The following is a 26,433-nucleotide window of genomic DNA, read 5'->3' as shown; positions in this document are numbered from 1 at the left end:
AACTGGAAAACAAAACCCTGTGGCCGTGCACATTCTTGTAGTGGCAAACTGGCCCTGCTTGTCCCGCAATGTCAGCAAAACAGCCACGGCAAGGATGACATCATGGAACCGTCTCTTCAGTTCCAAACTGGAAGGTTGCATACGCGCTTGCATCATCGGGACACAAGCATCGGGACATTGAGGACGGAATGAGATGGGGCTTAAAGGCTGCACCACGAGATTCAAATAAAGTCAGTTGTGATACCAGAGCTCCAAGCCTATTGTCTCAGTCTCTTCGCTGCGCTCATTCATAACATGCTACATAGGTAACCCTGACAAGTCTCCACGTCCTGAAGACTCGAAACAATGGAACAAGCAGCTGTAGATGTCATTGCACTGAAGCTGTCAACTTTCTGGATGAACAGGTCTGCTCTTGTTTCGGCCAAGCGAACACCCTGTTCCAGATAAAACAGATAACCTCCAATTCGACAAGATACTTCTATGTCATCAGCTCGCTCGACCAGGAAGCCAGTTCATGAGTCGATGACCTCATTCAGGTGCCGCCAGAGGAAGGTAAATATATAGCTCTGAAAAACCTCCTCATTAGCACGTATGGCCTCACATGGTGCAAGCGAGCAGCCAGGCTCCTGCACTCAGATGGCCTAGGCAATAGGACTCCCTCTGCCCTCATGGATGAGATCCTCATGCTAGTAGAAGGGCAAAAGCCCTGCCTCATGTTTGAGCAGGCATTCCTCCAACAGATGCTTGAGGACATCAGTCTCCTCTTGGCTGATGCCGACTTCAGCGACCCACAGAAAGTTGTGGTGTGGCAGATATTTTCTACTGTTCAAAACACGAAACCATAGACTCCGTCAACCATCTTCTACAGCCACCACTAAGGATAACGTCCAGGTTAGTCCACCATGTGAACAAGCTCCACACCGCCAGAGGACAAGAGGCCCAATCCCAAATTTTGTTTCTATCACCAGCGTTGGGGGGCGTCCACCCGAAAATGCCGCCAGCCATGTTTGTTCCTGGGAAACAATGGGGCCAGCTGCCATTAGTGGCTGTGGCGGCTGGCTGACCAAATGGCTTTCTGGGACAGCATCTCAGGTCGCAAGTTCCTGGTGGACACGGGGGCAGAGATTAGCATCATACCCCCTACGGTGCTCGATATGCCGACGAGACCATGCAGACCTTCCCTTCGGGCTGCCAATAATACTGCCATCTGAACATTTGGAAAAAGACAGATTCTTGTACGTTTCATGACAACACGTTCCAAAGGTCTTTCACCCTCACTTTGGTGGACAAACCCATCGTTGGCACAGATTTCCTCTGGACCCATTTCCTATTCATCGATCTCCAGGGCAAACGACTAGTCCACACTCAGACTTTCCACATGATGCACCTCAGCAGATCAAACCATCCACCCAGCTTGCTTCTGTGGAGACCAAACATGGCCAGTACGGCCAGCTCCTCAAAAACTTTCCCTCCATTCTATGCCCACAGTTCACAGCAGCCATGCCCAAACATGGCATCCAATATCATATTGCTACCACTGGTCCACCATTGCATTAACGGGCCTGCCGCTTGGCTCCAGACAAATTCAAAGTTGCCAAGGACGAGTTTAGGCACATGGAGGAGCTGGGCATCGTCCGTCATTCTGAAGTCCATGGGCTTCATCCCTCCACTTGATTCTGTCTAGTAGTAGCTGGAGGCCCTGCAGCAATTACAGATGTTTCAATGATGCAACGACACCAGACCGCTACCCTATTTCCCACATCCAGGATTTCACGGCGAATCTTCATGGTGCAAAGCTTTTCTCCATGGTCAATTTGATCTGGGCAATGTTAAAAAGACCGCTATCGTCACCCTGTTCAGCCTCTTCGAGTTCCTGTGCATGCCATTTGGTTTGAAAAATGTGGTACAGACCTTTCAGCGCCTCATGGATGTGGTTGGGAGAAACTTGCCTTTCCTTTTCATTTACCTCAAGAACATCCTGATACCCAGCAGTTCACCTGCAGGACACATGACACACATGAAAACATTGGAGGTAGGGAGGAGGTATTTACGCTGGACTGTTTAAAACCAGCACATGTGGACTTGACCAGCCAGTACAGTCTCCCCCACCAGTGTGTAGAGGTTGGCTGCCAAAACAGCACCCCTCTCCTGTGATGCATTCCAAGGGCGAAGGTGCCAATTCTGGGGGGGGGTTGGGGTGGTTTGTGTGGCGATGTACATTCTTGCGTGGCAAACCAGACCCGCTTGATACGCGTGGTTGGTATGGCAGCCACAGTAAGAATGGCATTGTGGGACCATCTCTTCCGTTCCAGGCCAGAAGGTTGCATACACGCTTGCATCAGGGGCGGAACGAGGCAAGGCTTAAAGGCTGCAGCGTGAGATTCAAATAAAGTCAGTTGTGATACCAGAGCCCTCAGTCTGTTGTCTCAGTCTCTTCGCTGTGCTTGCTCACAACATACTACAACCTCACAAAAATCAGAAAGCCTTCAGACAATTATTTTTTCATTTATAAATATACAGTAAATAAAAATAAAATTTGTTAGAATATTATGTTATTTTCAGATGGTTTCAAAATGCAAATAATTGGCTTAACTTCGTATTAGATCAATTTCACTTCAGTTTCTCTTTTTTTTATCTATACAAAACTAACAGCTGAATGTGTACAGTGGAGTTAGTCTCCTGGACTCTGCATACATACCTCTCATTTTCTCAGCAGCTGGGAACATTCCTCTGACTGCTTTTTGAAAAGTCTTATTCTCTGTGATCATGAATTCTTCTCATTGACCAATTTGGAATTGTTCTGTTTGTACCTGTCTGGAATGCTTGCATTCACTGCAGGGCCTGGTGGGTCAATGAAGCCTCAATTAGAGCACTCTCTGGGTTGTTATCTATAAGGCTTTGAGAAAAATTTGTCCCCTTAGAGCAGGGGAGCACAGCACATTTAAGGGAACCATGAATGGGAATCATAAAATGTTTTTTATGTAGTTGGAAGAAAAGACGAATGGAAGAAAACCACTAAACCTGGCTGCTTCACAGAGAAGGGGTCCCATAAACACTGAGCAGAGTCTTAAGAATAAGAATCAGGTTTAATGTCATGAAAGTGTCACAAAATTTGTTGTTTTGTGGCAGCATTATTGTGCATTGCAGGGGCAAAAATTGTTATAAATTATATTGACATAAATTTGCTATTTAAAATAAATAACAGTAAAATAATACAACAATTAGTGCAAAAGAAGAGAAAAAAGTGAGGTAACATAAAATTGTGTAATGCAACTGATTGCACTGAGAGTACAAACATGCTTTTAATAGCTTACAATCAATGATACAATAGTCCTCAGATGTATCTGAGGTAAGATGGGAAACCAGGGTCTATATTGGGGTAGGTGAGGGTGGAGCCAGCCATCTGAACAACACACAGTGAATTCCAATTCACTGCACGCAGTGATTCAGCAGGAGCACTTGCGCCTCTGAGATGGAAGATGATGCACTGAAATTTGGGGCAGAGACACAAGTGGACAATGGAGGCTGACTCTCCAGTACAATATTGGAGAGTGCTGCACAGCCACTCTGGTATTAGGGTGGCATGATTCGCGCAACTATATTACAATGCATTGGGCCAGGTTCGAATCCAGTTCCATCAGTAAGGAATTTCTACATTCTCCTTGGGTCTGTGCGGGTTTCCTCTGGGTGCGACTGTTTCCACCTCCCCTTTAAAGTGTACGGGGGGGGGGGGGGGGGGTTGGAGTTTAATTAGTCACGTGTGTATTTGGCCAGCACGGAGTCAAGGGTGGAAGGAAATCTTTTTTTTCATTTAGGTAATGCTTTCCCTGCTGTGCCAAGTGACTTATAAACTATCTTGAGACACATTTCGAATGGAATTTCCCCAAAGGACCCGAACCAACTTTTATCAGTTCAACCAACAACTGCTCACTTATTTCATTGCGATTTACGGGAATTTGTGCATGCATCGTGCAAAACCAATTGCTTGGAAGTGTTTGCATTTCCAAAAGGGAGTGGTGCAGACTCTGCTGCCCATTCCAATGCAGAGCTGCCAGTATTGACCCTCCAGCGGGGATGACACACCCCTGCCACTTCCCTGTGGATCAGGAGCCTGCTGGAATGGCTCCAGCGAAATCTGTTCTGGGACGAGACAGCCCGCGTGCCTCGATCACGTTGCGGGACTGCCTGAGCTCTCGCAGGTTGTGGGAGAGCTTACCTGTGGAGTTGGTTCTGAGCATGCGCGGGCCCGCCTGCTCCACTTTGTCACACCTGGCTCTCATTCATGCTTCCCTGCAATCTGAAATCATGGGGCTGAAGGTCTTCATGTGATGCACTAACCGCTTAATATTTCTCTCTCCCCCCACCCCCATTCCAGACCTTGCAATCATGTGCGAAACAGAAATGATGTCCAGCGAACCGAGTAGCCCCACCTCGCCCTACTACGGGGAATCGCCCGACTCGTACTACCGTGTCGACCGCTGGCAGAAGCTGCGGACCGCTGTCAGGAAGCTGGAGTTCTGGGCAAATTTCACCTCCGAACTGGCTGGAAGTGGATTCTTCTCTAAAGTGTACAAGGTGAGGGAGGGAAAAAAGTTTGCAAGCTCACTGCCTTTCCCAGTTCGTCGCTGCACGCCCACTTTGCGGATCCCTCTTCTAAATCGGCTTAATGTTGCTGAAATGAACTGCGTGAGAGATTGCGAGTAGATTGAACATCTGTTCGGGTGGGCGACCCCATGGTGTGGTCATTAATCGGAGCAATCCTCTGTGTGTGTGAGCATTCCCAGTGTAGAAGACCTGGAGAAGTGGGGATCGAGACGTTCTTACTCTTCATAGAATTCTTGCCCATGATTCTCCAAGTTAAAACATACTGGAGGAACTCGGCAGGTCTCAGAGGGTCAAGATATTGCACAACATTTTGGGCCTGAGCTCTTCCTCCAGTATGAGCAAAGCCAAGGCAAGCATCTGAATAAAAAGGATGAGGGCAAGAGTGCAAAAGGGCGGGGGAAAGAGAGAGAGTGAGGAGGGATGAAAGGGCAGGGGGAAGGGAGAGGAGAGGGTTGGAGAGAGAGGGGAGGGATGAGTGGGCGGAGGGAGTGGGGGGGAGAGAGAGAGTGTGTTGTGGAGTCTGATGGTGGAAGGGTAGCAGCTGTTCCTGAACCAATTTACTGATTGTAGCAGCAAGAACAGAGCATGTGGTGGGTGATGTGGATCTTTGATAATTGCAGTTGGTCTCCAATGGCAGCGTTCCCTGTAGATGTTCTCAATGGAGGGAGGATGTTGCCTGTGATGTCCTGGGCTGTGTCCACTACCTTTTAGAGCCATTTATTCTCAGGGGTATTGGTGTCCCTGTACCAGACTGTGATGCAGCTGGTCAGCACGCATTCCACCACACATCTGTAGAAATTTGCCAGAGTTTCTGTTGTCTTAGAAAATATCTGCAAACTGCTCAGAAAGTAGAGGTGCTGACGTGCTTTTATCATGATGCCATAAGTCTGTAGTGTCCAGGAAAGATCCTCCAAAACAGTGACCTTAATTTGCTCACCTTCTCCACCTCTGATTCCCCCTGTGATCACTGGATTGTATACCTCTGGCTTTCCCATCCTGAAGTCAACAATCAGCTCCTTGGTTTTGGTGATATTGAGTGCAAGGTTGTTGTTGGTGCACCATTCAGCCAAGTTTTCATTCTCCCTCCTGTATGCTGACTCATCACCTTTCTTTATACAACCCACTACAAATTTAGAGCTTAAATCAAGAGCTTCCTATTGATGCTGCATAGCTTGCACACTTTTGAATATTTCACTACAATCCCAGCGTCTGCAGACTTTCCTGTGGAGTTCTCTCAGTATGTAAGATGTACAGCATGGTTTTAAAACAAAACATAGAAAATAGGTGTAGGAGTAGGCCATTTGGCCCTTCAAGCCTACATCACCATTCATTATGATCATGGCTGATCAGTACCCAGTTCCTGCTTTCTCCCTATACCCCCTAATCCCCTTGGCCACAAGGGCCAAATCTAACCTACACTTAAATATTGATGGGGAACCAGTCTCAACTACTTCCTGTGGCAAAGAATTCCACACGTTTACCAATCTCTGAGAGAAATTTTTTTTTCCTCACCTCAGTCCTAAAAACTTCCCCCTTATCCTTAAACTATGGCACCTGGTTCTGGTTTTTCCCAGCATTGGAAACAACCTTCCTGTGTCTAGTCTGTCTAAACCCTTAAGAATTTTATGTTTCTATAAGATCCTCCCTCAATCTTTGAACCCTGGACTTGTGAAAATAGTTCCCCTCTTTGTATCTTAATATATTCATGTCCCCTTGAAAATATTAAACAATACCCTTTTAATTCCTGTCAGCAAAACTAGAAATATCAGGATTTAATGGCCATTCTTAATTGCCCTCGAGATGGAATGGTGAACTGCCTGCTTGAACTGAATTTTGATCTAGAAACTAACAACTTGTTTTTCTCTCTACCTGTTTGAGGTTTTACCATTGCACAGTGTGATTCTGAGACTTGGAGGAAAACTTGGAGGTGATGGTATTCATATCCATGTGCTGTCATTGCCCTTCGAGGTGGTAGAGTTAAAGCATCCTTTAACTGAGATTCTTGATTTCTGAGGAGTTGTACTCATCCAAACAGAACAACATCCTATTGTGCCTTGTAGATGGTGTACAGCCCTGATAGAGTCATGAGATAAGTTTCTGATCACAGGACACTCAATTTCTAACCTGCTTTTAGAAGAATTAGAATTTATTTTCACAAAGATGGTTTGAAATTTGTGTTGCAGCAGCATTACAGCTGCACATATTGCTATAAATTACATTAAAAATTAAATTGGTGCAAAAGAAGAGAAAGTGAGGTAGTGTCTGTGGTTCATTGTCTATTCAGAAATATGATATTGGAGGGGAAGAAGCTGTTTATGTACCATATTATTTGAGCACCTGCTGACATTTTCCATACTTTGATGAAGGACTCAATCCCAAAACATTGGTTCTTTATCTTTGCTACATGAAGCACACTGTTTAACCTGCTAAGTTTCTCCAGCATTGTGTTTTTTTACTTCAACCACTTCTTGTTTTACTCGTGTATCATTGGGTGTTTGTCTTCAGGCAACCTCCTTCCTGATGATAGCCATAGCCTGGGTGATGAGGGTCCTTAAGGATAGAGGCTGCCTTCTTAAGATATTGCCTTTTGCAGATGTCCTCAATGGAATGAAGACTGATGCCTGTGATGGCACTGGCCAAGTTCAAATCTTTGTAGTTTTTTCTTGTCCTGTGTGTTGGAGCCTCCATACCAGACAGTGATGCAACCACTCAGAATGCTCTCCTGTATAAATTTGCAAGAGTCTTTGGTGACATACCAAATCTTCTCAAACTCCTCACAAAGTACTGTGTAGTCACTGGTGAGCCTTTTTTGTGATTGCATTGATATGGAGGCCCCAGAACAGATCCTCCGTGATGTTTACACCTAGGAATCTGAAGTCCTTAATCCTTTCCACTGCTCAGCTCCACTCGATGAGGACTGGTTTGTGTTCTCCTGATTTCCCCACAGGCCCCCCCCCCCCCTCCACCTTCTGAAGTCTAGAATCAGCTTCTTGGTTTTGCTAATGAGTGCAATATTGTTGTGACACCACTCAACTAGCTGATCTATCACACTCCTGTACACCTCATTGCCATGGATCAACTGATCTGCAATTCCATGTTTCCTTATCACTTTTTTAACAGAGTAGTTCACAAATCTTTGCAAGATTGTAGTTCAAATGCCCTTAATAGTGTGCTCAACAACTTCCTTTAAATCCTAGTACGGGGGCCAGCAAATCCTGTTGGTTTGTCAGTCTGTATTGCACTTGATTGCTATTATCTGGTTTACATTGATCTTGGTGAGTTGCTCTCCTTCATATAGTTTTGGTTGAGAAGGTCATCCACTGAAGGTACTGGCACAAATTACTTCAATGTCCACCACCTTATTTTCATCTTGATCATCATTTTCTTAAAAAACTAATGTTGATTTTGATGTCCATTGAAAGTTTCTTTTCCTTGTTGTTTTGTCTTTTGAATCTCCCTCTGTCATTGTGGTCTGTACTGATGTTTGCATATTTTATGCTTGTTCTTCAAGTCTGAGATACCTTTTTATTTCACATGTTAAATCAATTAAAATGTAACATGTGTGATCTACTTTAACCTGTCTGCCCTAAAGCAAAAAAAGTCATCATGAGACCAGCGCTGCAAATAGGAGAAAGAGAACAAAAGAGACCGTGGATTCCCCTCCAACGCTTCTGCAGTCACATAGACTCCTGTATTATCCATCGTCAACCCAATCTCCAGATTCAAACCTCCAATATGATCAGGAAGCCTTCAGTGCCTGAGGCTCCTCAGGAGCCCTTCTTGTCCTCTGCACTCTCTTGAAACCCAGCTCCAATACCTGGCTTCCTTGAGCCATTCTCCAGCAGCCCGCAGCCTGTGTGGGTCTCTCAGCTGCTGAGACTCTTGCAGGTCTGTCACCATGGTTGCTGTCCTGTTTTTCCTCTCAATGGTTGGGGGGGAATGTTAACCCTGTTTCTGGTGCCCTGCACAGGTCCACTGCTTCCTGGAGTCTTCAACCCCTCCTTGTCTACTGCTGAGCACAGGCCACATCACAGTTTCAGGATTTTACTTACTTACACAGCTGGGTCTTTTAACAGACTGTTTAAAGCCTATACAGAGCTGCCAGCATTAGAGCAGCAGTAGGTCTCCACTCCCCACTCTCCTGGGTCCGCACCTGCAGCAGCGTTGTGTTATTGCAGTGCTGCCACTGATTGGTGTTGCCCTGCCATTCGTTGGTCTCCCTTCTCTTAAAACATTTAGAATTTTATTTCTGCCTAAACCTAGATATTATTTAAATCTGGAATTTTAGTAAGGATAGCTAAGATTAAGCTCCCAGCTATAAATTAAACTGCATTTGAAGGATATAATTGGAATATTTGGGATGTAGATTCAGTGTCATTTTCATTGAATCTAATGAAGGACAATGCAGGTGTGGCCGCCAGTATCTCCTCAATCGAATATCAGACTGCATGCTGGAGTTGTTGTACTTGAATGGCAGTGGAGCACAATCTTCAATGCGTCTGGGCCAGTAGGGTTGCAAATGTAAATCTGCATCATCTGTCGCGAGGAACCTTGCAACTAATGCACAGCCCCATAGAGCTCATGCACTCTGAGCAGCAAGGTATTGTACCTGCAGGCTCGTGCTCCTGGGCATATTGGGGGAACTGTCCCCTCCATTTGTGTTTCCATTCAACAGGGCCTAATGGAATTCAAAATAATTTGACAGCAGGAGCTCCCATCCATCACCCACTTCAGCTCCCAAATTTTCAATAATTCTGAATCAGTGTTTTTCAAACCTTTTCTTTCTGCTCATATACTACTTTAAGCAATCCCTATAACATAGGTGCTCTGTGATTTAGTAAGGGATTATTTAAAGTGGTATGTGAATGGGAGGAACAAAAGGTCAAGAACCACTGCTCTAGACCCAATTGTTACGGAAATATTTTGCTTGAGAAAAATTGTCATTGGCCCATTTCCTTTGGAGTTATGAAACCGCGCACATAACGAGTCAATTGGGTACAATTAAAGCAGTGGTTTTCAAACTTTTTCTTTCCACTCACATACCACTTTAAGCAATTCCTTACTAATCATAGAGCACCTATGGCATTTGGATTACTTAAAGTGGTATGTGAGTGGAAAGAAAAAGTTTGAAAATCATTGTCCTCAATTGAGTAATATACTGTATTTTAACTTTCTAAATAAATTATTTCTCTTTTGATACCTTTTTACTCTGATTAAAACAATTTCTTATTATTCTCAGCTTCTAACGAAAGCTTTCCAATTAGAATTTGACATCCTCTATATGATCTAAATAGCATTACCTTCCTTTTCCATGACTTAAGGATTTGCAGAAGGATTAAGTCTATTTTGTCAAAGTCCTTGTGAACTGGTCAGATATTTCAAATATCTACTTTATCCTGGAGTATGAAGACTTAATGGACGTGTGATACATACATTGACAAGGTTGAGTGAAAATAGCTGGGGGACCTTTACTTGTTCAAGAAAATTCATCAAGGTCACTCCATGGTAAACTGTCTTTAGAATTATTTTTAACTAGTTTAAGATTTACCAGTTCGACCTAATACATCCAAAATAAATTATTGTTGAATAAAGATGTACCAAAAGGATCATGCTAACATTGACATAATATTTTAATCATCACCATTTAAAATATTAAAACCCTCAATAAAGTTATTATCAATGCTGTAATAATATACTATTATGAAGGAACAATTAATCAACTGTCCTTTAAACCAATGCTGGTGTTCATGGAAAATGGTGATGGAATTTCTTGGAGTGAAACACAAAATTCTGCAGACCTTGTGACTTATAAACACAGAAATGCTGGGGGAACTTGGCTGGTCTTGCGGTGTCCATCGATGGTAAAGATGTATCACCAATGTTTTGAGCCTGAGGTCTTCATGAAGAGCCTTCGTCGTATTTCCTGTATGATATAACATGGAAGCAACAGTCCAAGGAGTTCTCGTGAATTCAGGACTCTGAAAGAAATCCTCAGGCAAAGAGATCAAGCATGGTGATGGGACAAGACTCAAATGTTAGACACAACTTTGTTCAAAATTTTCACGAGAGACTTTATACGATAGTTTGTTCTACAATTTTTACTCCTAGAATCTACCTATGTTACCACTGTCAGAGAATTATTTACTAGTTCCCAACATTATTAAGGTTTCTTAGTGTGCCACGTTCAATAACTGAATGCAATATTTTTTTGAATGCTTCATAATGGGAAATCTGGTGGGGAAAAGATGCAAAGGAACTGTAGGTGCTGGAATCCTGAACAAACCAAGAGAAACTGGAATGGCTCAGCAGGTCAGGCAGCATCTGTGGCGGGAAATGGACAATCAACACTGAGAACCCCTTCAAAATAGGCATATCTTGAGGAGCATACTCGTCAATAAAAGGCCTCTACAGAAATGTTGATTATCTATTTCTCTCCATGGATAGAGTTTATTGTCAGATATATTGTACACTCGATCAACTGTGAACATTTATTTATTTTTAAATTTAGAGATCCAGCACAGAAACAAGCCTTTCCAGCCCATGAGGCCCCGCCACCCAAATGTACCCACATGACCAATAAACCTACCAACCCCATACTTTTAAGAATGGGAGGAAACCAGCACACCTGGAGAAAACCTCCTAAGGCACAGACAGCAGGGGATTCGAACCAGTCACTGCTGCTATAAGTGTTGTGCTAACCACTGAGCTAACTGTGCTGCCAGATCATTCTATTTTTAGAACATAAGTAGTGTAAAATATATCTGACAATAAACTCTGTCCATTGGAGAGAAATAGATAATCAACGTTTCGTGTTGGGATCTTTTATTGGCAAGTACTCCCGAGACAGACAAACTCACCATCTCTTGCAGTTACCTCTCTTCCTACCCTGTTCCCTGCAAGGATTCCATTTTCTCAATTTCTCTGTCTCCATCACATCTGCACCCAAGATGAGGAACTCCATGACAGATCATCAGAGATGTTCTCCTTCCAACAACATGGCTTTCTTTCTACCAGCATTAACTCCATGTTCACCCCCACATATCCCCCATTACCTGCATATCCCTTCCTGCCGGCCTCTTCAGTCCCTACACACAGGACAGGATTCCACTTGTCCTCACCTACCTTCTCACCAGTCTCCGCATCGAACACATCCTCCTCCGCTATTTCTGGCCTCTACTAGGAACCATTACACACATTCTCTTCTCCCCTCTTCACCTTCTGCAGGGATAACTCACTACATGACTCCCTTGTCCGCTCCTCCCTCCCCACCAATTATCTCCTTGAGACCTACCCCTGTGACAGCAGGAGATGCTCCACTTGTGCCCATACCTCCTCCCTCACCATCATTTGGGACCCCAAACAGGCCTTCCAATTGAAGCAACATTTCATTTGTGAATCTGCAAATGTTATCTACTGCATCCAATGTTCCCATTGTGGTCTTCTCTACATCAGAGAGACTGAGTGCAGACTGGGAGATCGCTTTGTTGAGCACCTTAGCTCTGTCCACTGCAATAGCGTGGATCTCCCAGTGGCCGCCTATTCCAATTCCCCATCCCGTTTCCTTGCTGACATGTTTGTCTATGGTTTCGTGCACTGCCAGACTGAGACCAGATGCTAATTGGAGGAACAATGGCTCATTTTCTGACTGGGCACCCTCCAAACGGACGGCATTAATGTTGACTTCTTTGGCTTTCGTTAACTGTTCCCCTTGCTTCTTTCCCCATTGCCTTCCTCCAGCTCTGTCTCTCCATTCCCTGACTTCTTTTCCACAAACGTGATAAATTCTTTCTTCCTTCTGTTATCATATCCAATTAATTCCTTTTGTTGGTCTGGATTCCTCCCCAAGCCAGCATTGTTTGAATTTTGAGATTCCCTGCTTCAGGCTCATTCTGCTTCTTCCCTGAAGAAGGGGTCAGGCTCAACATTGGCAATATAACTTTCTTTTTATGGATGCTGAAAAGACCAGCCGAGTTCCTCCAGAATTTTGGTGTTTTTGTTACAATCTCAGCGACGGCAGACTTTTGTGTTTTACTCCTTATAATGATTGGTAACTGGAACTTCACAATCTTACAAATGGGCCAAGAGCAGTATGAATGTTTGCAGAAGGATGAAGATGTGAGATGGACAAAGGGGATGAGTGTAGATTGGTCAAAGTTGAGGAATAGACTTGAGGAGCTGAAGGGCCTGTTTCTGTGCTGTATGACGGAGCGGCCCCTATGTGGTACAGAAATGAAGTAAAAGGATTTTGATCTGAAAGGTTCAATATTTCTACCTCTCCAGAAAGGTTCTCAGAACTGCTGTAATTCTACCATTTTCTGTTTTTGTTTCTTGTTGCCTCATTGGTCCAGTATTTTGTCAGATCCTTCCAACCAATATTGAACTCCTGTTTTATATTTCACTTAACTTTTTAAGAGCTGACTACCATGCAATATAGTATTAACATAGACTTCTCTGGTTTTGGTTAGCCCACCCCCTTCATCTCTCTCATTCCCCAAGTCCCCTGCCCCCTCTCCCTGAATAATTCTCACTTTTTCTCTCCTGTCCTCCTACCTATGGCCTTTTGGCTGTGGGCCTGGGCTTCTCCCCTTGCCCTTTACTTCCTTCCTTCCTCCCCACCACCCTCCCCCCAGCTTTTTATTTTGGGCACATGTCTGCTTCTTGCTCATCCCTTGAAGAAGGACTCGGGCCCGAAACATTGGTTATAAATCTTTACTTCATATGGATGCTACGAGACCTGCTGAGTTCCTCCAACACTTTTGTGTGTTTACTACATTCATAGTATCTGAAGACTTGTGTTTCACACCATGCTGTGACTTTTGATACATTGTTATTAATGGTCAGTGGCATTGACTTATAATTTGCAGAATGAAGGCAGTAAATTCAATAGGCTGAGCTTGTTATTTGCCTTGGTAAAGAAAGAGTCCACAGACAGAAATCAGCAGCATGAAACCTCTGTAACTGCTACTTATACTGCCTTGTGAACCATGATGTAAACCCAACTTTTTCTTCTTTTTCTTTTTCTTTGGCTTGGCTTCACGGACGAAGATTTATGGAGGGGTAAATGTCCACGTCAGCTGCAGGCTTGTTTGTGGCTGACAAGTCCGATGCGGGACAGGCAGACACAGTTGCAGCGGTTGCAGGGGAAAATTGGTTGGTTGGGGCTGGGTGTTGGGTTTTTCCTCCTTTGTCTTTTGTCAGTGAGGTGGACTCTGCGGTCTTCTTCAAAGGAGGTTGCTGCCCGCCGAACTGTGAGGCGCCAAGATGCACGGTTTGAGGCGATATCAGCCCACTGGCGGTGGTCAATGTGGCAGGCACCAAGAGATTTCTTTAGGCAGTCCTTGTACCTCTTCTTTGGTGCACCTCTGACACGATGGCCAATGGAGAACTCGCCATATAACACGATCTTGGGGAGGCGCTGGTCCTCCATTCTGGAGACGTGACCTACCCAGTGCAGTTGGATCTTCAACAGCGTGGATTCAATGCTGTCAGCCTCTGCCATCTCGAGTACTTCGATGTTAGGGATGAAGTCGCTCCAATGAATGTTGAGGATGGAGCGGAGACATCGCTGGTGGAAGCGTTCTAGGAGCCATAGATGATGCCGGTAGAGGACCCATGATTCGGAGCCGAACAGGAGTGTGGGTATGACAACGGCTCTGTATACGCTTATCTTTGTGCGGTTTTTTAGTTGGTTGTTTTTCCAGACTCTTGTGTAGTCTTCCAAAGGCGCTATTTGCCTTGGCGAGTCTGTTGTCTATCTCGTTGTCGATCCTTGCATCCGATGAAATGGTGCAGCCGAGATAGGTAAACTGGTTGACCGTTTTGAGTTTTGTGTGCCCAATGGAGATGTGGGGGGGCTGGTAGTCATGGTGGGGAGCTGGCTGATGGAGGACCTCAGTTTTCTTCAGGCTGACTTCCAGGCCAAACATTTTGGCAGTTTCTGCAAAACAGGACATCAAGCGCTGAAAAGCTGGCTCTGAATGGGCAACTAAAGTGGCATCGTCTACAAAGAGTAGTTCACGGACAAGTTGCTCTTGTGTCTTGGTGTGAGCTTTCAGGTGCCTCAGATTGAAGAGACTGCCATCCGTGCGGTACCGGATGTAAACAGCGCCTTCATTGTTGAGGTCTTTGATGGCTTGGTTCAGCATCATGCTGAAGAAGATTGAAAAGAGGGTTGGTGCGAGAACGCAGCCTTGCTTCACGCCATTGTTTATGGAGAAGGGTTCAGAGAGCTCATTGCTGTATCTGACCCGACCTTGTTGGTTTTCGTGCAGTTGGATAACCATGTTGAGGAACTTTGGGGGGCATCCGAGGAGCTCTAGTATTTGCCAAAGCCCTTTCCTGCTCACGGTGTCGAAGGCTTTGGTGAGGTCAACAAAGGTGATGTAGAGTCCTTTGTTTTGTTCTCTGCACTTTTCTTGGAGCTGTCTGAGGGCAAAGACCATGTCAGTAGTTCCTCTGTTTGCGCGAAAGCCGCACTCTGATTCTGGGAGAACATTCTCGGCGACACTAGGTGTTATTCTATTTAGGAGAATCCTAGCGAAGATTTTGCCTGCAATGGAGAGCAGTGTGATTCCCCTGTAGTTTGAGCAGTCTGATTTCTTGCCTTTGTTTTTGTACAGGGTGATGATGATGGCATCACGAAGGTCCTGAGGCAGTTTTCCTTGGTCCCAGCAAAGCAGTTTGGCATGCAGAGTTTTGCCGCCAGCCTTCCAGACCTCTGGGGGGATTTCATCCATGGTGTTAGTTCACCCATCTAGAAATAAAAATGGAATTTGTTGGAAAAACTGTTGTTACTTCAACACCTCTCCCCTATAAAATTTGCCCAGGCTAAACCTAAATTAGTGTTGCTGCCAGTGACCTGGGTTTGATCATGGCCTCCAGAGCTGCTGCTCTCTGATGGCAGTGTTCCCTGTAAATTTTCTCAATCGTGGAGAGAATTTAGTCTTTGTTGTTCAGGACTGTGTCCACTACCATTTGCAGGGCTTTACGCTCAAGGGTATTGGTGCCCTCATGATGCAACTGGTCTGCACAATTTCTACTATCTATCAGTAGAATTTGCCAGTGTTTCCTGTGATCGTGTGGAAGTTTCCTTGCGTGCTCTCGTTTCCTCCCAAATTAATAGCCTGATGTACATTGATCCTTGTATTGGTGGGTGTCAGGAAAATTGTGGAGAGTTAATGGCCATATGAAAAAGCAGAGATTGCAAGGGAATGGTGATTTGGCTGTGAGAGCTAGCATGAACTTGATGGGCCTGTTGTTAGAAAAGTGTGAATACAATATGAGAAGATTTTAAAGCGTCAAGAGCTTGCTCATTGGTCCAATTGAATAGAACTGTCTGTTTGTTTACCATGTGTTTCTGTGATCCTGTGACAACAGTCATGAAGAGAAACTGCATGGTTGAATTAATCTAAATTTGTGCAAGAACTTGTTTATCTTGTTGAGATGGTTATTAGAAAACTCTTTGGAGGACTGTTTGTACCAGAAGTATTAATGGCATGAACGCTTGACATTAAAGGTTCTAAAAATTTGTACAGAGTTTTGGAAATTAGGTTAAATCAGCACAAAAAAGATCCACAGAATATCAAAGATGCCCAGATTGTAAAAAATCTTAATGAATGTGATGGATATTTATTTTTGTCTTCAAATTGCAGTTGCTCTGCATCATTCGTTATTGTCCCAATCAATATGACGCTGTGATAGTTTAAACACAAGCAATTTTGCTCCACATTACAGCACCACCATCTCTTAAATCAATGCCCATTTATCCCACTGTCAGTCACCATATAGATTGCAATGATGTATGGCTCTATCAAGGGAGCTGATTATAGATTCAAGTTTATTATCCGACTCTACAAGTACAACCCGATGAAGCAGCTTTTGCTGGTCCTTTGCAAAAAGATGCAGGCACACATCCTGCAAAACACACACAGCACACATACAGACAAACTTCTTTGGCTTGGCTTCGCGGACGAAGATTTATGGAGGGGGTAAAAAAGTCCACGTCAGCTGCAGGCTCGTTTGTGGCTGACCAGTCCGATGCGGGACAGGCAGACACGATTGCAGCGGTTGCAAGGGAAAATTGGTTGGTTGGGGTTGGGTGTTGGGTTTTTCCTCCTTTGCCTTTTGTCAGTGAGGTGGGCTCTGCGGTCTTCTTCAAAGGAGGCTGCTGCCCGCCAAACTGTGAGGCACCAAGATGCACGGTTTGAGGCGTTATCAGCCCACTGGCGGTGGTCAATGTGGCAGGCACCAAGAGATTTCTTTAGGCAGTCCTTGTACCTTTTCTTTGGTGCACCTCTGTCACGGTGGCCAGTGGAGAGCTCGCCATATAATACGATCTTGGGAAGGCGATGGTCCTCCATTCTGGAGACGTGACCCATCCAGCGCAGCTGGATCTTCAGCAGCGTGGACTCGATGCTGTCGACCTCTGCCATCTCGAGTACCTCGACGTTAGGGGTGTGAGCGCTCCAATGGATGTTGAGGATGGAGCGGAGACAACGCTGGTGGAAGCGTTCTAGGAGCCGTAGGTGGTGCCGGTAGAGGACCCATGATTCGGAGCCGAACAGGAGTGTGGGTATGACAACGGCTCTGTATACGCTTATCTTTGTGAGGTTTTTCAGTTGGTTGTTTTTCCAGACTCTTTTGTGTAGTCTTCCAAAGGCGCTATTTGCCTTGGCGAGTCTGTTGTCTATCTCATTGTCGATCCTTGCATCTGATGAAATGGTACAGCCGAGATAGGTAAACTGGTTGACCGTTTTGAGTTTTGTGTGCCCGATGGAGATGTGGGGGGGCTGGTAGTCATGGTGGGGAGCTGGCTGATGGAGGACCTCAGTTTTCTTCAGGCTGACTTCCAGGCCAAACATTTTGGCAGTTTCCGCAAAGCAGGACGTCAAGCGTCAAACTATACATAAGCAGTATGTACAGTATATACACATAAAAATGAATATTGTTAAGTTGGGGCTCACATCCTCATGGCGAACTGTCCCTGCTTGTTTTGCCATTTGGCGGGGCAGCCATGGGGAAATGGCGTTGTCAGAGGTTTCTCTCTGACTCCAGCATCCCTTCCAGCGCCCACCCTGGGCAGCGATTATGACATCACAATGCACCAGGTGACTGAGCTCATGCTGCCCTTATAGGGGAATGCTGAATTTGAAACAGTCGTTAATGACCCTCAACGTGGTGGCTGTTTCTTCCACTGCTCACACTGCCACAGTGGTGACCCCGATGAGCCCAGACGTCTTTCTGGACTCAAAACACCATGGATTCAGCAGAGGTTAACGCTGTCTCTATCAAGCTTCCCCCCATTTTGGACCCACCGACCGAGAACGTGGTTCGAGTAGGCGGAAGCACAGTTTCAACTCTGCAACATCTCCTCAGACGCCAAGATGTTCTATCATGTCGTGAGCGCTCTGGACCAAGATATGGCAGCGAGGATGGACGACATCATCAACTACCTGCCGGCTACGGGTAAGTACACTGCCCTCAGAGACCACCTGCTTGGAACATTCGGGCTACCTCTCCAGCAACAGGCTTCCAAGCTCCTTCCCCTAGATGGGCTTGGGGACCGTAGTCTATCGGCGCTGATGGATGAAATGCTGGCCCTAGCAGAAGACCACAAGCCTTGTTTTCTCTTCTGCCAGATATTCCTGGAACAGATGCCGGAGGACATCCAGCTGCTCCTCAGATGAAGACTTCTCCAACCTAAGGAGAGCAGCAGCCCGTGCGGATGCCCTCTGGTGCATGAAGAGGGAGAACAAGGCAGCCCTCAACCAGGTGGCACGAACAGGAGCCAGCTGACCACAAGCTGCTCCCAAGTCCAAGCCAGAGGAGGGCCAATCGACCTGGTGTTTCTACCACCAGCGTTGGGGAGCGCAAGCCCGTAAGTGCCATCAGCCCTGCGTGTTTCAAGGAAACGACCAAGCCAGCCGCCGTTGATGGCTGCGACGGCTGGCCACACAAACAGCCTCCTTCATGTGATGGACAGATCCACCGGCCTCTGGTTCCTGGTGGACACGGGCTGGGCTCAGCGTCCTTCCCCCCCACCCCCACAGCATTAGAGACTCGCACTCGATCTAGAGATCCAACCCTGCGGGTGGCCAATGGCTCCACCATCAGGACCTATGGCACCTGCAGGACACAGATCCAGATCAGAAAGGAGAAGTTCCACTGGAGGTTTGTCCTAGCCTCTGTGGGCAACGCACTGTTAGGGGCCTGTGATAGAATCTGTACTATCATCAATGTGTATATGTATAGATTGTAGTGTAGGATGATTGTGATTGGCTGAGAGCATAGCCACGCCTACTGGCAGGTCTTAAAGGGTTGCTCCTAGCCAGTCCAGGTCATTCTGAACTGGTCGACCTACATGTGATACACTCCAGTCTTCTAGTTAATAAAAGCCTTGGGTTTGGATCAATAAGCCTTTGATTCTTTCGACGTGCTCTACAGGGCCGACTTCCTCAGAGCTCACGGCCTACTGGTTGACATGAAGGGCAAAAGGCTGGTCAATCCTGAACGTTCCACTCCACCCAACTGGACACAGCAGAAGGCCTGAAATTCCCACCGTAGCCACCACCAGGGACCAGTTTGACAAGATCCTCCACAAATTCCCCGCCATCTTAAAGCCATGGTTCAATGCCGCCCTGGCCCAGCATGGGGTCTTCCACCACATCACCACACAGGGCCCCCTGCTGCATGCTAGACACAGACAGCTGCTGCCAGCAGGTAAAGGAGGAGCTCTCCATGCTCCAGGAACTGGGAATCGTTCAGCGCTCTGACAGCGCCTGGGCATCGCCGCTCCATATGGTCCCAAAATTGTCCGGGGGTTGGAGAACGTGCAGGAACGACGCAACCACCACCAACTGATACCCGGTGCCCCACATACAGGACTTCTCCGCCAACCTCCACGTGCACGGGTCTTCTCCAAAGTGGACCTCCTTCTACCAGAAGGATACCATCAGATCCGGGTGCATCCAGACAACGTGGGTAAGACTGCCATTATCACCCCTTTCGGCCTCTTCGAGTTCCTGCATATGCCCTTCGGTCTAAAGAACGCGGCCCAAATGTTCCAGCGCCTCATGGACGCGATTGGAAAATGCCTGAACTTTATGTTCATTTACCTGGATTATATTCTCATTGGCAATCACAACCGTGACGAACACAAAGCCCACCTCTGCACACTCTTCGCCCATCTGGCGGACTTCAGCCTCACGGTCAATGCAGCCAAATGCCAGTTTGCCAAGGAATTCCTCCAGTTCCTGGAGCACACCATTTCAGCGGCTGGGGCCGTGCCGGCGCCAGAGAAGGTAGCGGCTGTTCAACGATTCCCCAAACCCTCCACCCTGAAAGGCCTCCAAGAGTTTGTATGGACGGTGAACTTTTACCATCATTTCATCCACGGAGCCGCGCGCACCATGTGTCCATTGTTCGCGCTCATGGCCACCAAAGAAAAGACTTTATCATGGTCAGAGGAGGCGGACAGGGCTTTCATCGCAACAAAGGAGGCTCTAGCCAGCGCCATGCTGCTGGTATGCCCACGGCTGAAGGCCCACACAGCACTCTCCGTGGACACCTCAGGTACGACAGTGGGGGGGTTCTGGAATAGTGGTTCGATGGACAATGGCGCCCGCTGGCCATTTTCAGTAAGCAGCTGCACCCGCCAGAGCTCAAATACAGCGCCTTCGACCGGGAGTTCCTGGCGCTATTTGGCCATCCGTCATTTCTACCACTTCCTCGAGGGCAGGCCGTTCACAGCCTTCACTAATCACAAGCCCCTCACTCAAGCACTGGCGATGGCTAAGGATTTGTGGTTCGCCAGACAGGAGCGCCACCTCTCGTACATGTCTGAGTTAATGACCGACATCTGACACAGGGCCGGCAAGGACAATGTAGTGGTGGATGCACTTTCCCGTCTAGCTACCAACACTCTCACGCCCAGCCTGGATTATGAGCAACTGGCTCAGGCACAGAGGAACGATGTAGAAATGCAGGCCTTGTGGACCGCCATCTCAGGCCTCAAACCGAAGGATGTCCGGGTGCCCAGCAGCCCGGACACATTGCTCTGCGACGTCTCAACAGGCACGCCGCGCCTGGTGGTCCTGCTGCACTCTGGAGGGCGAAGGTCTTCAGTCTGATCCACGACCTCGTTCACCCAGTGCTAAAGACAACCATGTGGATGGTCGTGGAGCGGTTTGTGTGGCACGGGCTGAAGAAGGAGGTGGCGGAACTGGGCCAGGAACTGTACCAGGTGCCAGACCTCCAAGGTCCAGTGACACACGTGAGCCCCCATCCAGAACTTTGACCTAGCAGTTCATGCCCAGGGTCCGTGCTGGAAGGGATGCTGGGGTCAGAGAGAAACCTCTGACGACGCCATTTCCCCATGACTGCCCCACCACGTGGCAATACAAGCAGGGCCAGTTCGCCACGAGGATGTACACCGCCACACAACCCCCCTCAGAACTGGCTACGCGTCCTGTCGCTTTGGCAGCCAGCCCTGGCGCTTGGGCACAGCCGTCTGCACCGGCTGTGATAAGTCCAGATGGGCAGTCTTCAGGCGGTCCACTGTAAAAAGTTCCTCTCTCCCCCCCAACGTCCAGGGTGAAGGTTTTGCCGGACTGATGCAAGACTTTGTATGGCCCCTCGTACAGTCGCTGTAGCGCTGTACCTTGTGGTCCCCTATGCACGAAAACGAACTGGGCCGAGTCGAGCTCCTTGGGGAGATGAAATGGCCAGGTGCCGTGGCGTGCCGGGGGTGGGGGAGCAAGAGAGGACAGTCACCTGCGTAGGTCCGCCAGCAGGTTTTTGTCGGTGGTCGTGGTGTCAGGGTCTGGGCCAAAAAACTCACCCTGCAGGGAAATCAGTGCGCCATAGACCATCTCCGCTGCTGAAGCCTGCAGGTCCTCTTTGGGTGCTGTCCTAATCCCAAGGAGGACCCATGGTAGATCGTCTGCCCAGTCTGGTCCGGAGAGACTGGCCATAAGTGATGCCTTCAAGTGCCTGTGGAACCTCTCCACCAACCCGTTGGACTGTGGGTGATATGCTGTGGTGTGGTGGAGCTTGACCCCCCCAGGAGCTTTGCCATCTAAGTCCACAGGGCAGACGTAAACTGCGCCCCTCTGTCATTAGTGATGTGTGCTGGGACTCCGAAATTGGCGATCCATTGGCTGACCAGAGTCCTGGCGCACGCCTCCGCGGAGGCCTCCTTAATTGGGACAGCCTCCGGCCACCTTGTGGCCCAATCCACCACCGTAACGAGCCTCCTTGGACACCGGCAGGGGCCAGACGACATCAACGTGACTGTCCTCCCTTGCTCCCCCACCCCCGGCACGCCACGGCACCCGGCCGTTTCATCTCCCCAAAGAGCTCGACTCGGCCCAGTTCGTTTTCGTGCAAAGGGGACCACAAGGTACACCGCTACAGCGACTGTACGAGGGGCCATACAGAGTCTTGCACCGGTCCGGCAGAACCTTCACCCTGTACGTTGGGGGTGGGGGGGAAGAGAGGAACTTTTTACAGTGGACCGCCTGAAGGCAGCCCATCTGGACTTATCACAGCCGGTGCAGACGGCTGTGCCCAAGCGCCAGGGCTAGCCGCCAAAGCGACAGGACACGTAGCCAGTTCTGAGGGGGGTTGTGTGGCGGTGTACATCCTCGTGGCAAACTGGCCCTGCTTGTATTGCCACGTGGTGGGGCAGCCATGGGGAAATGGCGTCGTCAGAGGTTTCTCTCTGACCCCAGCATCCCTTCCAGCGCGGACCCTGGGCAGCGATTATGATGTCACAATACACCAGGTGACTGGGCTCATGCTGCCCTTAAAGGGACATGCTGAATTTGAATAAAAATAGTCATTAACGACCCTCAACGTGGTGGCTGTGTTTCTCCCACTGCTCACACTGCTACAGTTGAATAAATAGAGTCTTAGGCTTTGTATGAGCAGTTCATTCAGTCATTCAGTATTCTAACTGTGCGATGAAGCTGTTTTTCACCCTGGTGGTTCTAGCTCTGATACTCCTGTATCTCTTTCCCGACAAGAGTAGTTGAAAAATGCTGCATGGTTTTATTTTCCTTTGAAGATTGGCAATACTACACTTTTCTTCCATTTTCTGATTCCAAATAAACCTTACATTTGTAAAGTTATGTTGCCTTTGCTCTGTACTACAGATCTCAACCTGTAACATTGCACTTCTACACTGGGATGTGCTTCTATTATTATTTATATTTTCAAATCAGCATGAAATTCATCAATTACATAAAACAATCTTGTCATTTGATGTTGATTTTGAGTAAGAAGAGAAAAAAAACAAGCCCTAACCCTCCCTCTTCTCTTCCCCCCCATCTACCCAGGGGAAAAAAAGGAGAGAATAATCAGTAAAATTGAAGAGAGAAATATAAGAGACGAGAAAAAGAAAAAGGTTTCATTGGATTCATCATTCTCCTGCCAAGGGACAAATATCCTGACCTGCCTGGAATCCCAGGTGGTTCCTGGATGCAGGGGAATGAGGGTGGGGGGACGGGGTCATCATTTAGAATCTACATTTACTTGTTGAAGATATGAACTCCAAATTTTTAGAAAGACATCATATTTTTTCCTAAGGTTATAAGTACTTTTCTCCAAGCATATATTTTTGCTTTCCAACAAGTCATATCTAGATGAGAATCAAATTTCCAGGTAATTGCTATACACTTCCTGGCCACTACCAATGTGATCTTTACAAATTATAATTGGTGTTTTAGATCTTACATCTGCTATATTTCCCAATATAAATAATTCCAATATCTGTATAAATTGAATCTTCTTGGTTTGTTCTAGATTTCCCAAATCTTCCCAGAAAGGCCTCACCTTGAACATCACCAAGTTGAATGCAAAAAGGTTTCTGTTTCTTCACTGCATCTAAACCATTGATATGATATTTCTGATTTTAATTTGTGTAATTTTTCCAGACTATAAGAAATATTATTAGGCAGCCCAAATGAAGTTTGTCACCTCCCTCTTTGACAGAGGAGACCAGCCTTCCTGGTTAAAAAAAAATAGAGCTGCATAATGTTGGAGAGAGTATTGCAGAAGATGTTGTATATAAATAGAATTCAAAATTAATTTTGGGTGTAAAAGAAGCCCCCTTATTAAAACATTATTAATATTCAGAATAAAATCAGTTATCAAATCGGGATTAAAGGGAGCCAATCTCCTAAAACACATCTAGTTCAAAATAGGTTTATTCCTTTAACAATGGATAATAAAATCCTGGACACTTGGTCCCAAAAAAGGATCAGGTATTTCGAGAATTGTTATGAGTTGGGGAAATTAATATCATTTGATCAATTAAAAACCAAATATGGCATAACTAATATATTCAACTATTTTCAATTAAGATCTTATTTAAGGGGCACAATGATGACCTTACTGCAGTGCAGTGAAGTAAAGACTGGTTTGAAAGGGGACTTCAAAGAAATTTATTTCAAAAATGTATTTCCTACTTCAAATGGGTACCCCAAAACAGGGGTTACATAAATCTAGACAAAGATGGGAGACAGATTTGGGTATATTGATTGATGAAAAAGACTGGTCTGACTTGTATCATGACAGCATGACCAATTACTATTAACGTAAGGTTTAGATTGGTGCAATACAATTTTTTTTGCACCAACTATATCTTACATTGTCATGTACTTGCTGCACGGTCTAGGTGGATTGCTTGCAAATCAAACTTTCTCATTGCTCCTTCATATGGGTAACAATAACGTTCAAATTGAAAGCTATTAATTGGAGAGCTATAGTGACTGCACTTCCTGAGAAGACTAAGGCAGGCAAGGCTACCGACCACCATCCTGTCAACTTTCTACAGGGACTCTATAAAAGCATCCTGGCTGGCTACATCACAGTGTGGTTCAGTTGCTGTAGAGCATTAGTTTGGGGGTCAATCCACAGGACCAGAAGAGTGGCAGAGAGGATCACTGGGGTCTCCATTCCCCCACTCCACCCCCCCCCCCTCAACTATTCTGCCATTGATGTGATCTACCAGGATCATTGTTTGAAAAAGACCTGCAAAAATTGTCGAGGACCCCTACCACCCGATACACATCATCTTCCAGTTGGGATACAGGAGTATGAGCCAGAACCACCAGGCTCCTTCCTACTGGAAGAGAGACTGCTGAATGAACTGCTCATACAAACCCTCTGAGACTCTTCTATTTATTCAACTAGTTCCTATAGGACTAGGTTTTACAATCCTTGACATTTCAGCATTTATTTTATATACGTACTGCATATGTGCCATTTGTCTGCATGTGTGTTATGCCTGGATGTGTGTTTGCATGTTCTTCCACTGACGACCAGAGAACACTGTTTCATCAGGTTGTACTTGTGCAGTCAGATGATAAATAAATTTGAACTTGATCATAGTGTGCAATTATGGTTACCCAATTACAGGAAATATGTGGAGGCTTTGGAAAGTTTACCATGTGTCGCCTGGCTTTGGGGAGGTGAGTTATGGGGACAGTTTATGTACAAACTTGGGTTATTTTTCTCTGGGGCAGATGAGGCTGAGGGGCAATTTGATAGAGGTGTATGAAATCATAAGGAGGAGTTGATGGGTTGGAGAAAAACAGGAAGTCATAAATGTTTAATGTGAGGGGGAGAAGTTAAAGGAGATGTGTGGGGCACATATTTTACACAGAATGGTGTGTACCTGGAATGGGCTGTGAAGAATAGAAGTGGATGCTGATTCCACAGTAATGTTTAAGAGGCTTCTAGATTCATGAATATGGATGGACATCTATCAGGTACATAGTAAACGCAAATAATTCTGCATGGTCACAAATTTAGCTTTCTGATTAGTTTTGCAATCAGAACAACAGACTAAACTCATTGAAAGCTGACTTCATTATAATGTTGGAATGAAACAGTCATATAAATAAAAGAGGGACTTTTTCAGCCTGTTCTCTTAATTTCTTTGTGATTTGACAAAAATCTGTGGCTTGTATTTTGCAAGCTGAACCAAACTATTGATCCATGTTTCTGTCTTTGAGTTGATGGATGTGTTCAAGCCCTCACCAGATGTAGTTTCTTTTTGAAATGCACAAAGAAATCAATCAATTTGAACAAAATATGCACTAGGGCAAAACATTCTTAAATGTGAGCCGGTGGAAGTTAAACATTTAATACTTAGGCTTGGTAGAAAGTTACTTCTGATGCAAGTTTAGTTTGACTATGTTCAAAACTGAGCACTCTAAAGTTGAATATAGGAAGTGGGCCAGCTTCTGATTTAACAAGATCATGGCAGATATTCCATTCTCCGTTCTTGCCTTCTTCCCGGTATCCCTTGACCCATTTATGCTTAACAAAATTATCAAATTCCTTATTGAATATACTTAAGGATAGCCGCCACTGCTACTGTGATTGAGAATTCCACAGGTTCGCCATTCCACCATCCCCCCCCCCCCCCCCCCCCGCCGTGAAGAAATTTCTCCTGATTTTCGAATGTTCGTACTGGCACACACTGGTTCTCTGACCCTGGATCAGAACTTTTCAATCTTTGTGAACAGCTGCTTTGTATATACTGTTGATAAAACTTTTCTCGCTTTCTGTGAAATCTCCTATCATTCTCGTTAGCCTGGCTTAACCAGGGGGAGGTACAGTTAGTGTAGCAGTTAGCGCAATGCTGTTACAACAACAGCGATCAGGACCAGGGTTCAAACCCTGTGCTGCCTGCAAGAAGTTTTAATGTTCTCTGCGACTACAAGGGTTTCCTCCAGGTGCTCCAGTTTCCTCCCACAGTTCAAAATATACTGGGAGTTCTAGGTCAGTTGGGTGTAATTGGGCTGCATGGGTTCGTGGGCC

General features: G+C 46.2%; 1 protein-coding gene across 6 annotated transcripts in view; it reads left to right on the top strand.

Moving 5' to 3' along the window:
- LOC138762210 (dual specificity testis-specific protein kinase 2-like) overlaps positions 1-26,433 on the top strand; it is a 197,844-nt gene that overhangs the window by 118,394 nt on the left and 53,017 nt on the right. For all 6 annotated transcript variants that reach the window (XR_011356827.1, XR_011356836.1, XM_069935841.1 and 3 more), the window contains one exon: positions 4,376-4,575. Coding sequence is in view for 4 of the 6 variants with exons in the window: in XM_069935841.1 (XP_069791942.1) it covers positions 4,387-4,575 (189 nt within the window). In the remaining 2 variants the exon portion in view is untranslated. The remainder of the gene's footprint in view (positions 1-4,375; positions 4,576-26,433) is intronic.

Source organism: Narcine bancroftii, chromosome 1 (assembly GCF_036971445.1).
Source record: "Narcine bancroftii isolate sNarBan1 chromosome 1, sNarBan1.hap1, whole genome shotgun sequence".
NCBI lineage: Eukaryota > Metazoa > Chordata > Chondrichthyes > Torpediniformes > Narcinidae > Narcine > Narcine bancroftii.
Note: the sequence above shows the minus strand (reverse complement) of the source record. Positions and strands in the feature narration are given on the sequence as shown.